Source organism: Apostichopus japonicus, chromosome 15 (genome assembly GCF_037975245.1).
Source record: "Apostichopus japonicus isolate 1M-3 chromosome 15, ASM3797524v1, whole genome shotgun sequence".
NCBI classification, from domain to species: Eukaryota; Metazoa; Echinodermata; class Holothuroidea; order Aspidochirotida; family Stichopodidae; genus Apostichopus; species Apostichopus japonicus.
The window spans coordinates 3,780,430-3,796,045 of NC_092575.1; the positions used below are offsets into that span (position 1 = coordinate 3,780,430).

General features: G+C 37.0%; 1 protein-coding gene across 1 annotated transcript; it reads right to left on the bottom strand.

The window, feature by feature from the left end:
• Positions 1-376: 376 nt before the first annotated feature.
• LOC139981684 (retinol dehydrogenase 13-like) lies at positions 377-13,550 on the bottom strand. Its single transcript, XM_071994282.1, has 4 exons — positions 11,814-13,550; positions 6,782-7,042; positions 4,961-5,345; positions 377-3,703 (listed from the first exon to the last, which is right to left on the bottom strand). Exons 1-4 carry the CDS (start codon positions 12,094-12,096, stop codon positions 3,487-3,489), a joined length of 1,146 nt encoding a protein of 381 aa, XP_071850383.1. The 5' UTR covers positions 12,097-13,550; the 3' UTR covers positions 377-3,486.
• Between the last annotated feature and the right edge of the window lie 2,066 nt (positions 13,551-15,616).

Here is a 15,616-nt window from a genome sequence, read left to right on the forward strand (position 1 = left end):
ATGACCAAATCACTTACGATTGAGTTTCGAAACTGAGTGATTTTGACAAGTTTTCGAATAGTTTTGATCATTGAATGGGATGGGGGAGTACGAAGGGGTGGTGGGGGTGGAGGTGGGGTCCTCCAGTTCAGTAGCTTATATTATTTTCCTGTAAAGTGTTATAACATTAATGTTTACCCATTACGGTAAAAGTAGTTGCATTTGCGTTGAGAGTTTGAGTTATTTGCACGCATGCGTACATAGCTTAAACGTTACCATCTTTTAACATCATGAGACACAAGAGAAAATATGGGCAATTAATGATTCAGCTGCAAAAGGGGACTGATAGATTCCTCTTCCTCTGAACACACGAAAAACAAAAATAAAACCCGTCAGATCTTGTGACATTTTTAATTTCATTCCGCAACCATGAAAAAATATACGTTTATTTTCTAATATGAAATAATGTGGTCTTGAGTCATAGGACAAAGGTAACACATCATTCTTCTTCTTCTTCTTCTTTTTCTTCTTCTTATATCTTTCGAGCACCTTTCTGACTTAATTTTGAGGAAAACAAATTCTATAAAAAATTTCGATGCTAATCGATACCGCAATCCCATCACAATATTGTTCATTAGCGTGAAAAGCCAACTTTTGTTTCCAACTGGTGATATAAAGGTTCAAACTTTTGAAATGTTGATTATTGGATCAATTGAACCTCATTACTCCCTTATAAACATCCATTTGGTACAGAGAGAGAGAAAGAGAGAGATAACTAGGAGGGTTTCGATAGGTGATAGAATTGAAATCAAGGTCAATACTCGGTATAGGTTTAATTTTTTTTTTAAATCATACTACAAAAAAAACTGTTTTTAATTTTATATTTCAACTGAGAAAATGATAAATGTCTTTATGACGGTAAATATACCCTGTCACATAAACTTCGTGTTGTAATGAACATGTTCTATATCGGACGTAAATATACAGTCCATCTACAACAATAACAACAAAACAATCATAACAAAAGGTATGGAGAAAAAAATTATTTAACAATTACAACATACAAACACAAAAAAAAGTGTTTTTTTTTTCTTCGTCCATGGCAGTTTTCATCATTATTATGCATTTATTGTTTACTGCATGAAAGGAACATACGTTCTGTCTTTTGAATTATTCATGTAACCATTTTATCCAAAGTTATGTTTGCTCACATAAATATCATTGTAAATAGAATTATTTCATTGCTAATATATTCTATAGAATTCCCTTCAATTTCTGCATAACGATATGAATCTAACCCAGGCGAAATGTAGACTTGTTTTCTAATTGAGTTGCAAATTTTAACGTTATATATTATATATTAGGGCGCTGCGCGCACCTGTATAATCCATAATTATTATTATTATTATTACTTGTTTTTGATACTAATTCGTCTAATGCTGTTCATATACGTAGTTTATAATAATTGAAGAAAAAAAATTCAAATAGACTGTTTTGCTGTGTGATAATGACAACCGACCAACATCCTTTATTATATTCTAAATGTATGGATCCATCTGTATTTTTTTACCTTTCATGAAATATTTACATTGTACAATTTTTCGGCTTACAAATTGAGAAAGAAAATGATAATATTAATAATATAGAAAAAAAAATAGTTGTGAAATCTTTTTTCGGAGTATTTGAAATCACAGTCAAAACGTAGGCTACTGGTAGTTTGAGTACTAACGTTGGCACGTGCTTGTACAGTACGTGCTATAATTCGAGAGTTAATGAACGCATATAGTTGATTATAAACCCCTCGTACGTTTTTTTTTTATTTTACTCCAAATATTTGAGATGCTGGTGAGAGTAAAGATTACAATTTTTGTGTCAAGTTCTTTCTAAAACCGAGTTTGTAAGACGCATGATGACCATGCACGTGTCATAGGCACTTGCTGTTAAACAATACATCAATATGAACGGTCGTATATAGACACGGATATAGTGTGTTGCATTACTCACAAACGAACGGCACACAGTGTAACCATAGGAACAGTGTTGCCAGATAGATAACGGTTGGTTTGTGGTGAAGAAATCGAAAACTAATCCATGCAACCGATATCGGTTAGTTTGGTTGTATACTTGTTACATTTTCATCGATGTCGCAAAATCTAAGTTTAAACATGGACGTGTACCCAAGGGGAGCATTTAACATTTTCCTACAGGAAGATGGCGCGTATTATGACGTCATCACATATAGCTTCCTCAATCACGTGTTGTGTTTTTAAGTTTTTTTTTTTTCATATCTTGCCCTTATCGGTTTTACCTCAGCAATATACTTGTTACTGTACAGGAATGCCACCTAAGAAATAAATGTAAAATAAATTATGAATACAATGAATAAATACTTTCTTTTCTTATTTTTAGTTTTAATCTCATATTTTCCCGCTTAAATTATATCGCGGAAGTGCTACAAGCCTCGATATACATTGGCAGGATGACTTGTCGTTGGTCATATTGTAAGAGTATACAGATACACTACATACAGAACCTTACACGAATAGAAGCTGACAGTTCTAGCAAATTGATATATGTGATAGAGGTTACTGTCGTGAACATCTTTAACGACATGCATGCACCTCCCCGCCCCTATGGAAAGCCGTTTTAACATTTAATAAGGAATTTCAGATATCTCGAAATAACTTTACAGATATATCTCCAATTTATTTAAGATATCTACAAATAATTGAAGATATCTTAAAATAAATTTCAGATATCTCGAAATACCAGAGAATTTCAGATATCTGAAATTGATTTCGAGATATCTGAAATTGAATTCGAGATATCTGTAATTGAATTCGAGATATCTGAAATTCTATTTCAGATATCTCGAATTCAATTGCAGATATCTCGAATTCAATTGCAGATATCTCGAATTCAATTTCAGATATCTGAAATAGAATTTCAGATATCTCGAATTCAATTACAGATATCTCGAATTCAATTTCAGATATCTGAAAATTCCCGATTAAATGTTAAAATGGCTTTCCATACGTAGGCCTACGCCATTTTAACATTTAATCGGGAATTTCTTCAATGCATTTCAGATATCTGGAATTCAATTGCAGATATCTGGAATTCAATTTCTGATATCTCGAATTAGAATTTCAGATATCTCGAATTCAATTTCAGATATCTGAATAAGAATTTCAGATATCTCGAAATCTATTTTACTCGAATATTTCGAATTCAATTTCAGATATCTGAAATAAAATTTCAGATATCTCGAATTAAATTTAAGATATCTCGAATTTAATTTAAGATATCTGAAACAAGAAACAATTTAAGATATCTAAAATTCCCGATTAAATGTTAAAATGGCTTTCCATACGCCCCCACCAAAGACAAAAAAAAAAAAAAAAATAGGAAATAAGAGTAACAAGGTTTAGATGGTGAAGAATGATAAGACGAAGGGTGGGGAGTGGTACACAACATCACCATGGAGATGGGTCATATCGTCGCTTTTCACGATGTTATGGTTTTTCCATTTTTACGGTGGTTTAACTGCGTCACCTCCAGACTGACATCCCAAAGTTTTTCTCTGATGACGTCATCATCTACCAAGTGGCTGACATATTTGGAAGGTCTGCAATCAAAGTAAACCTCTCCATTCTTTAATCTTTTCTCTGTGGCACAATAGACGATCGTCTGCGCAGCCGCATCTTCACTCGACATAATGAGCCTGCCAAAAAACAAAACAAAAATAAGACAGAAGTGAAACAAGAGGAATCATAGCATCATTTAGAAGTTTAGAACCTCTCAAATTAATTCTGCTTCCTACACAGCGAAAATAATTTGACGATTTTAATTCGCCCTTTTTTTTTACTGAAAAAGAGAAAAGAAAGTTCAAATGACAGATTGGAAAGGTTCGCGGGAGAGAGAGAAAGGGAAGGGGGGGTGGTGGCGAGAGGTGGGAACACGTGGTCGCCTACGTCCGTCCAGAAAGTAAAAGAGAAATGACATTTTTTGGTCAAATATTGTAACATGCTAGATTTGGGGTCAATAAGTCCTGACGACAAGTTAAATCCAAGTTGCATTAGTCACGTGACAGGATGCTGTTTAGTATAATGATGGTCACGTCAGTTGACATGGTATGTGTGAATAATTTAATCACTTGCGAATTTATTAGGATAGATATTTCATTCCCACTTCGCGCTTTAGAGTGAAACCATTGCTTAACATTCCAATCATTTTATGTGCCATAAGACCGAACCGAAGAAGTGACAATAAATTAATATTGATAGCAACGGCTAGTTTCTCTTTCAACACATAGTGTTATATCGAGTACGACTGACAGCTTAAATAAGGCATTATGCTAAACCTAAATAACGTGCACAGTCAGAAATCAATTTGCTAAGGCTGTTAGTCCTCGCTACAGACTTTGAGTACGCTTAGAACAGCATGGGTACGTGTACAAATAGGAGTCCTCTTGGTACGAGTACAAGGGTTTATGTGAGAGTACCTAATTTTGCACTTTATATCTATACTAGATTTTCAAACTGTTGCGAGAACGAATAAGTGTACAAATATAATTCCTCTGTGTATGAGTACGCGTACAATTACAAGGGTACTCGCACGAGTACATAATTTTGCACTATAGTATACATATACTACTACTACTGTAGATGTCCTGCCGTGGAGGGAGGGGGAGCGGTTAGGAGAATGGCATACTACATATATAGGCGGGGAACCTGAACAACGAGCGGGAAGTTTCAAAAGAGGTCAAAGTATAGTGTGTCGAAATATTGATTTATGATATATACTGTACCACTCCCACTCCCCAACCCCCTACCCCTACCCACACCCACACACACCTACCGCATCCCCATCCACCCTTCTTCCTCTCGACCATCTCAGGAGAGCAAATCGACAGAAAATAACAAATCAGCCAGAAATAAATTTTGATTCAAACATAAAGTATAATCAGAATGATACTCACCATAATAATGGAAGCAACATCTTCGCCTTCCAATCGGTAAATTTACGCCCTCTCCAAAACGTTAGACCGGGATCGACAGCGTAAACTTTGACCCCTGACCCGTCCAATCGTAAAGCGAGTTCCTTGGTAAATAGCACGTTTCCCAATTTTCCTAACGGGTACCCTGTAAGTCTGGGATAACGTAATTTCCCGTTCCCTGCTGTAAAATTTAAGTTGGTTGGTTTTGTATGCAACCTCGCAGTCACGTTTACGATTCGACTTGAGGGTCTTTTGACCAAAAGAGTTAAAAGTAAATTGCTTAGTAAGAAATGACTCCAATAATTGACTTGGAAGGAATGAGTGAGACCGTCGACGGTAGTGTGAGGTATACGGTGGGTATCGTGAGCTGAAAAAAACAACAAAAGAAAACAATAAGCAAAGGAACAATGAAAGAAGAAAACTAAGAAAATTAAGAAAGAAATTTAAAAAACAATATATATAAATATATTGTACAATAAGCGTCATTCGCTATACGTTAATTCTAATGAATCGTCTGCTCTATAAATTCCTATAGAACGTAATATATAAGACCCTCGGCAATCGCAGCTCCTACTGTATGCTGACGTCATCTTCAGTTTGGCCGGCCTTAAAGGAGTATGTATGTATGTATGTATGTATGTATGTATGTATGTATGTATGTATGTATGTATGTATGTATGTATGTATGTATGTATGTATGTATGTATGTATGTATGTATGTATGTATGTATGTATGTATGTATGTATGTATGTATGTATGTATGTATGTATGTATGTATGTATGTATGTATGTATGTATGTATGTATGTATGTATGTATGTATGTATGTATGTATGTATGTATGTATGTATGTATGTATGTATGTATGTATGTATGTATGTATGTATGTATGTATGTATGTATGTATGTATGTATGTATGTATGTATGTATGTATGTATGTATGTATGTATGTATGTATGTATGTATGTATGTATGTATGTATGTATGTATGTATGTATGTATGTATGTATGTATGTATGTATGTATGTATGTATGTATGTATGTATGTATGTATGTATGTATGTATGTATGTATGTATGTATGTATGTATGTATGTATGTATGTATGTATGTATGTATGTATGTATGTATGTATGTATGTATGTATGTATGTATGTATGTATGTATGTATGTATGTATGTATGTATGTATGTATGTATGTATGTATGTATGTATGTATATGTGATCTTCCCGCAAGCAGGAACTCGCGAAAGAAGCCATGGAGGCTTGTACTCGCAAGCTGACCGAAGCCAATCTCTCGGCACACATCCATTTAACGTCCATGTCGGGAAGTTGTTATTGAACAACACCCTTGCCAGACGACACATATTGCTGTCGGCGGGGAATCGAACCGGGGATCTCATGACTGGGAGACGCCGGCGTTAACCACTAGGCTATACACTCCGCCTAAGTTTTCCAGTATTATTATTTCCAGAGTATTCCAGAGAGTTATATCATATCTGAAAGTTGACAACCGGAATGGCTACAAAGAAACATTATTGGCACTCACTTTCGTTCTTCTTGTGGGACTATGGCATATCAAGAATAAAATTCTGAAAGTGTTTAAGACTGTTGGAGACTGCATCCGCCTCCTTTCAAATACACACTAGCAACTCATTTGAAAGAAGCACGGAAGCAGGAACTCGCGAAGAAGCCTCATTGGCTTATCAAAGCAACAAGCTGACCGAAGTCAGTCTCTTAGATTCATATTGTATACAGAGTTTCATTTACATGTTTTGATGGTGAAAAAAAAACACCACTTACATTCAAAATCAGATACGCTTGCGTTGTTTATAAGCACATCTATCCCATTTTCTTCTTTCCTGATTTTATCTGCGAATTCTCTGACGCTTTTGAAAGATGAAAGATCTAAATAATGGATGACTATATCGTTATTGCAACTTCTCCTCTTCACCATCTCCACAACTTCACCAGCTCTCTTCAAATTTCTACATCCCATGATGATACGAGCCCCTCGAGATGCCATCTCAATAGCTGATGCCCGCCCGGTGCCTGTAGTGCCCCCTGGAAAAGAGAAGAGACAATATATGTGTTGATGCTATATATACTACACCGTATGTGGTACCATAAACATCATATACAGTTTGAGCCATGAAAAGATGCAAATCCCAACATCAGATTTTTTTATTTTATTTTTTTTGGGGGGGGGGGGCGTGTTTGTTTGTTGAAGAGCATGAATGGTAGAACGTGTTAAGCGAACATTTGGTCAATTAAGCAAATGCATTAAACCCATTTAGACGATCACATGGCGGCGTAGGAAATTTGTTTACCGATGAGTAAAAAGGATGTTTACAAGTGACGCTCATGGCTATAAAATCTGCATGATCATGTTACGGAAGATTGAAGGTGCCATGAATGACAAACGTTACAATTATTCAGCAGTGGGCAACATTTACCTTTACGGTGAAAACTTCTACAGGGCCTTAGAGACCAAATTACTTTGACAGCTTAGAGTGTAGTAAGTCATTGGGCATTTATATGGGTTATGCTATCATATATAGCTATGGGGTATGTTATCATATCTTTCCCGCACGACGGTATTCATGCATGGAAGATATATCTATATGTGTATCTACATATATTGTTCTAAATTGTCCATTTTATAAAGGCCAAGCAACTATAATGTATACCTACTACGCGGACCTGTGCATGGTGTATTGAATTTTCCCAGTGCTGTATTCACGTATTCTGTCCCCACCCCCTCCCCCTCCACCCCTCATGATTCTTCTCTATAGTCTCCGTCTCTCTATGAAGGAAAATGACTCAGACTTTAAGAATTACCTATAGGCCTATATATATACCTGCGCTAAATTACGTCTATATAGAGTTAAGAAGCCTATGAATTTTTAATGAAATTTCGGCGAGACACCTTTTTCCCCCCATGGGTATATACATCTTGTGTACAATTTCACCATTGCAATAAGCATATGAAGCCCTGTAGGCTTATATAACGTTAAATTTCATTCACGCTCCATAGTCGATGAGCTACTTCGAATGACTCACACCTTTCAAGACTATGGAATAGACGAAAAGCTATATCATTGATGGTTTTTACAAGATCAAACAATATTTCTGAACAATAATCTATAATTCACGGTCTGGAGGAGGTGTGTGTTTTTGTGTGACAAGGATTGATAAGCTACCTAATACCATACAGCAAAGCAGGACAATAGTTAATTGTTATAGGAAACACAATGTTATCTGTTTATCGTGTCTCTAAAATTGTTAACTTTATATATATATACAATGCTCAAAATTCTTGTATTTACGCTCGGTTATCTGTGATTATTTAAGAATTGATAATAATATTGATATTATCCCCAATTAACTTATAGAGAGGGATCTTTAGCAGATGTAATCAACAATATTTGTTTTTGTGTTTTTGCTTTTTTGCTCTTTTTTTGTTGTTGTATTTTTGGTTCAACTTGTTTGTTTCACTAACGCGGTCGTGTCCTACCAAGATACAAAAGTCTTTAGTCATTATTTGTTCAACCAATCAACTTTATAGATAATCACGGGCCCTTGCCTGAAAAATACCGGCACACGAACTGACCTGTTTTGCTAAGGCATTTAATTATGGGGAATGACGTACGTACATGTATATATAGATATACATTTATATATTGGTCGGAACAATTTTCATAGCAGTGATTTTCACGCGGGTTGGTAGTGCCACATGTATCAAGTTCCATTACTACTGATCACTTTGTATCACACCCAGGATATCCAATAAAACGTATTCATTCAATTAACAGAACCACTTTTGATTTGATTCAGAAACAGTTAATTCTGACTTCTGAATCACCCAATCCTGACTGAAAATACAGTTTAGGCAAGGTACATTTTTGGAAGTTGCTTTTCCTTATCACATATTAGTGAATAGTGAACACCCTCACCTATATCCCTTCCTTCCCCCCACCCCGCCCCCATCGCGCAAAAATAAACTGCAAAGTAAAATGCTATAGTTATTAATGTCAAAAATTTTCTCAGTATTGCATTTATTTGTCTAATTTCTGAACTCTTCCAGATGTCCTGGAACATAGTTTGCAGGAGTATATAAGAGACTCGTTGAAAAGTAACAGGGTCAAGGTGTAAGTGTACACCATTCTAACATTTGGGGAATTACTGCTATACCTTTATACCTTTACTGTTACTTCGTCTTGGCTAAAATACAGTCGGGGCAGATGGGGTGTGTACAATATTGACCCAGTAATCCCTTATTTGGCACATCAGCAGACAAGATCTTTGTCTAAAGTAAACTTTATGACATCCGATTTGAGGATTAGTCTTGTTATTATATACGTCTATACACAACGAGATGTGAGAATTATAAATCAATAAAATATCCGTCACGTATACACGGTGTGAGCTATGCAAATCAAATGAGATTTGAATGTTATTGTATTGTAACAGCTGTAAACTAAATTTGACTGGATAAGAATCACCACAGGTTCAGTCTGTTAATGACTTTTCAAAATATCAAAAATTAATAGTATTATCATAAGAAGTGCCCGCCAATCAAGTGATCAATATTACGTGTTGTAACCTTAATACAGTACGTCTAGTCAGGGAGTTGTTATGGAACAACTCCCTGGTCTACTTTTCGGGGTTCTTTTTTCTTCTGGCAATATCGACAAGAAATTCGTACATTTGACATTAGGCCTAAGAGGCAAAATTCCGACGAAACAGTGAAATTCGTATAGGGTAGAAATGTGCATGTTCAAAGTCCTCCCTGGGCGATCTTAGGTGAGGACCGCTAGACCTCACCGGATGTCTGTCCCCCTCCCCTCCCCCCTCCCACATCCCTCACTCTTAGACAGCTTCCTTCGCCACTGCCAACACTAAAAATGTCTATAAATATATACACAAGAGTGAACCGCGTGGCAAATGGAAGACTATATGGTTATGTAATTATATTTCTAATATTTGTTGTAGGCTTGTAGCAAGCTGTTTTAAACATTACTGGAAACCGATCGAAGTTAGTTAGTGGCACAAACAAGATCTCGGTTGAGAGATAGCAGATGCGGTTCTCGTCTCTACAAGATTTTACAGGGCATCTTGGAGATGTTGCATATAGATACTATAGGGCAAAAGTACTCCGCGTTCGCGCTTACAGTGTTATATTCCTAACTTAGTACATGTATATTCTTACCAAGGGGATTTGTATCTATACACGTTCTCATGCTGTTATACTCTTATACTACTGTCTGGTTTGATGCCCCACCTCCATCCATCAATCCACAATGGATCAGTATCCATGCACCCCCCCCCCCAATCTTTGACACGAAAAACTATAGGATAGTGTATGTGACGTCATCACTCACTTGGGGGGGTGTCCACCTATACTCAAGAACTATAGGAAACAGTTATTCCAATTTAAAATTCATTATTATACAAATAAAATATTGATAGTAACATAAAAAAATAAAAAAGATCATTTGTACTTTTCACGTCAGTATTTATGTTGGTCTGTTGTTGTTGACTCAGTAAATAGTATGGTTGAATCATCGAGCTGATAAGAGCGAAGATGACAGGCTCGTGTAGGAATCACATTCAACGAAGCGGCACTTCATTCTGCATGCAGCTCTATTAATCATACAGAGGCCTATGCAGTTTGTACATGCAAGTTTAGTGGGTGCATGTGTATATGTATAGTGGATATATAGTGTAAAATTACAGTGTTGTGTGATATTTTGACTGAATTGAAAACGTCCCTCAGTCAATGATGCATAACGGTATATACAGTCCACATCTTGTAGGAGGGGAAGGGAGGGGAGAGGAGGGAGTGGCGGGGAGTCGAGTGGCAGGGAGGGGAGGTAGGGAAGGATGGGCTGAGGAGTGATAGGAATGGCTGAGGATGGGAACGGATTTGTTCCTTTCTTGAAAGGTCGTAGGAAATGAGTCACCTTCATTCAACCCGTTCTACCAGAGAGCTGCAATTCACCTAACTTAATGGCATCACCCCGGCTACACAATACAAAACAGGGATCGCATGAGGTATGTTATGATATCTGCTGCATGCGGAGGGTGTATATTTGACGTTATCTGTATAATATGAACATGCCTTCCTGTATCAGCGTTATCGTGGAATTTCATCTGACTGTATATATATGTTTCCTCCTGTAAATAAACTAGATATCCTGGTGATTTACAAACTATGCCGCTACGAACGTATCCGTCGGGATATGATATGGCAGAGTGAGAATAATCAGGAAGCTATATATATATATATATATATATATATATATATATATATATATATATATATATATAGATATATATATATATATATATATATATATCTATCTATCTATCTATCTATCTATATATATATATATATATATATATATATATATATAGATATAGATATATACATATCTATATATATATATATATATATATCTCGGAAAGAATGAGACTATGCGACTGAATGACAATGATGAAAGGCAGTCTATATACAGTAGGCTACGTATGTCATACATGAATATATATTGCAGCCTACTTCCGTTTGACAGGCTGAGATTCGAAAAATCAGACGGGCTACATTGGATTAAAAGCACATCAACATTAACCGCATCCACCCCACCCCCCCCCCCCCAATATATGCAGGTAAATCAAATACAGGTAATTTCTCGGTTCAGACTTAAACAACAACTTCAAAGAGCCGGGTGCCGGTCCTACATACCTTCACACCCCCCCCCCCCCCATCATACAGAACCATTTCACAACATATACTTCATCGTCAAGTTCAAAATTGACACCAAGGAGAACTTACCAGTCAATACCACCGTTTTGCCTTTCATTGACACCGAATTGGGACATGTCCTGGTGCCGCCTCTCAGCTCGCTTGTGTACTCTCCCCAAATGAATTTCAACATAGTCAATATAAATATCGGATATAGATAACGATAAACTAGAACGATCGATTGTAAGGTCACATAAAACAACGTCGATGCAACAGTTAGCACCAAGAGTCCAAATTCCAAGTAAGTCATAGATCGTACGGGATTATTAGCACCAGCCTCGGCGGTCTTAGATCTAGTTTCTTCGGCAGACATGTTGGATCAGGATTGTCGACTAAACTGCCAGCGTAGATGGGTAGTATTACAACTTAACAGCAAAAAGCGTGTTCTGTCCGACCGTCACAATCCTCAAGATTCAAGAGGGATTCTTCCTTGTTCCAAAATCAACTTGATACACAAACTATCGGTATACGAATATACACACTACGCTAACGTAATACTATTCATTGCATAACTGTAGTATCTATACGTGTATCTGTGCATCTACAACGATTAATGTGTTATTCTTTGCTTGACATCATGTCCGTTTTTTGCCTTGGTTTTAAAATTCACAACAAAGGCGCCAAAGAAGTGATGATTCGCCGGGATTCCACACACACAAAAGGGTCTCAGTTAAGAAGACCTATATGAGACTTCTTGTCGAGAAAAGGTTTAGGGCATTGGGGAAATGACCCGAGAGCAACCAATTCAATAGAAGCTAAATTCATCAACACAGTCTTCCAAACTGAGACCTAATGCGATATAAACAGTCTACTGTAGGCCTATGTCAATCTGATGGAAATCAAATTGAAAGATAAGACACCTGCACTGGTATGTGAGAAATTCCTTGAGCTCCAAACAAGACACATATATAGGGTGACTATAGTCGGCTACATGCGTCCATTCGCGACCAATATTCTCTCTTTTGCGAAACTCAAAATGCCTGAGGTAGGCTCGCTATGACTACCCGTACGTATACACGGTACGTTACTACAAAGTTCACCTTGCAGGTTCAAGCTATAATCACCATGTACAGCAACTACTTGTTGGTTAACTCGAGGTATAGGGTAAAATGTCACGATGGGATTTTGTCGCAAACAATTACAATTTTATTAGTGAGATATTTCATATTCTCACGTATTGGGTTTATTTTTCACAGAAGGTCAGTATATAGGCGTAAATAGGTATATGAGGAACCGGTGTCAGCGAATGATGCCCCAGTGTCACTGACCTACAGCACGTGGGTATACAGAAGGCCTTTATAGGCTATACCCTTTACAGTAAAATCTACTAAATGTTAGTCTATATACCCCTAGTAATAGTACATTAGGCCTATATGTTATATCAAAAGATTACACATGTTCGAGTGTTTACACGATATGTCGAAAGCTTCCTCGAATGAACATTCCTCCACTGTAGGGTATAACAGTAAATTCCACACACATATAGTAAAGTGTAATGTCACTTTCAATGCTGGCCGTCCGCATCAAACATCCCAGACGATAATCCAAAAGACACGTATATATACGTTAAGTCACTCAGCAAATTCCTTCGGTATCGTCGGTCGCGAGGAGGTCCCACCTATAGAAGTGAAACGCATATTAACATATATATACCAACTAGCGAATTGACTGGTTTATTTGTAAGAGTGAACAGAACCAGGCTCTGCCTGTATTGCCTTCTCGCCGGTTAATTGTCAATCTCGTACGGGCATATACCGTACTTGTTCATCAAGTGTGTAGAATACATATATAACCAGTCCCTCACACACTGACGTCACAAAAACCTTATCGTTCACAAACAAACTTATATAGTGATGACTATATCGTGGCATAGACAACCAAGGTCTAGTAAACAGTAGCATTGGTTCATCACTGAACCGTTACATGTGTGAACAGTATGACAATATATCCGATAAGTGCTATATAGTTATAACCTCCAAGAATATATCGTAAACGTATAACGGTTATGAATATTATATCCATAAAAAGAAGAAAACAGGCCTATTTGTTAGGTCGGTATGAAAATTAATTATTAAATTATTATACCGTACCTCTCGTGGTGAATGTATATAGTAGGCTATGAGGATCAACGCAAGTGAAACTGAGCTTCAACTCGGGGGGGGGGGGGGAGGGAGGGGGTAAGCGGATTAAATGTGGGCGGGATTTGGGGGAATACTTTGAGGGGCAGTTCAACACGTGACTATAATTTTAAAAGGGCTAACCACAAAAGTACCTGAATAGTCTAGACAAAATGGACCATCTTTATATTCCGTATCACAATTTCCGTGTATTTGAGTGTTTTTAAAAACTGAAAAAAAAGGACACTTGTGAATTTTAACAAAAGGGCACGTTTTCATAACAAAAATTTCACAGTTAAAGAGGGGCCTGGCACATCTTATTTATGAAAAGGGGCACTTTTCAGTCTTTTTACAACTTCGTTTGGGTGATACCACTGTACGGCCCTGCACTGACCTAGAAGACCATGGTATATATATATATATATATATATATATATATATATATATATATATATATATATATATATATATATATATATATATATATATATATATATCATCTCAACCACTTGTTTCTTTAATTTTTCTTTTCTATGAAGTTGCGTCCACGATCTGAAGTAAAACAGCAACAGCAGACAAAATACAAAATGCCGAAAATCTAATTTTTTGTATAAACTTCCGTCCTTCATTGAATAAAACGCCTGATCACTAACCTAAGCCATTGAACGTCCCCAAGTTTGTCATATCTACATCCCAGCCCTATATTTCCCTACATGGTGACATTGTATATGATTGTGATCGTGATGACGTTATGTCTATTGCGCATAAAGCAATTCCACGAAAAGAACCAGTGTTTCTGATTACTGATGTACATATTGTATGAAAAGTGTAAGTTGTTGAGTTGGGCGTGCACTCCATGATTCATACTTTAAAAGAAATGATATAATACTGCACTTCCAATGCCCTCCCCCTGATCCAGTGTTTGTATTCGGTCGTTCCCGTGTTTACATTCCGAGTAACCACGGGGAGTGTAATAGATCAGATTGCGGTCTGTATGTAGTTTACTAACATTAGGAAATAGGCATAAACATAAAGTGTGTAGGGCCTATACCGTCATTCCATACTCAAGGACAATATTTTTTTTTTGTTCTCCACGCGTGGGCGAAGACCGACATAACAGGCCAACATAGCCTACGCCAAGGCCTGTTCGAATCAGCAAAGGAAATATTCCGAAGTGTCCAGTGAATTTTTCTTGGGAAGAATTTTTGTTCTCCAAACTTTGGTCGTTGTACATGTTGATTCAAAATTGCCTAACTTACATGTATTATTTTCTGTGTCGTAATCCGATGCTGTTGCAACGCTGTACACTTAATTGAAGCCAGTGGCGTCGCCAGGGGGTGGTCTGGGGGAGTGGGGATCGCCCCCCCCTCCCCAGATGCGATTTGTAGTGTTAAAAGAAAATACTCAAACAGAAACTTTATCTGCCTCAATTAAAAACATAAATATCGGACAGGCTAAGCCCGAAAATTCTAGAACATAAAGTTTCTTCAAGTTGCAAAATATAGCACCAGATTGCAACTAAGGACCCTTAATTAATCAAAAATTTCTCAAACAAAGGGTACCCCTCCCCTTATACCCCTCCACAGGACGGCATTCACAAACAAACATTGTGCTCCCTAATTAAGTGGTGTGCCCCTAGTGCCCCCCAAGATTGAAATGTCTGGCGACGCTACTGGTTGACGCCATTATTTGAAGTGTTTAAACAATAAGACGGGA

Excerpts from the sequence above, each read along its gene's own strand:
- LOC139981684 (XM_071994282.1), bottom strand. The coding sequence starts at position 12,096 with ATGTCTGCCGAAGAAACTAGATCTAAGACCGCCGAGGCTGGTGCTAAT. Across the intron at positions 7,043-11,813 it reads CAAAACGGTGGTATTGACTG|GGGGCACTACAGGCACCGGG; the intron begins GTAAGTTCTCCT and ends TCTCTTTTCCAG. Across the intron at positions 3,704-4,960 it reads ATGTTGCTTCCATTATTATG|GCTCATTATGTCGAGTGAAG; the intron begins GTGAGTATCATT and ends GTTTTTTGGCAG.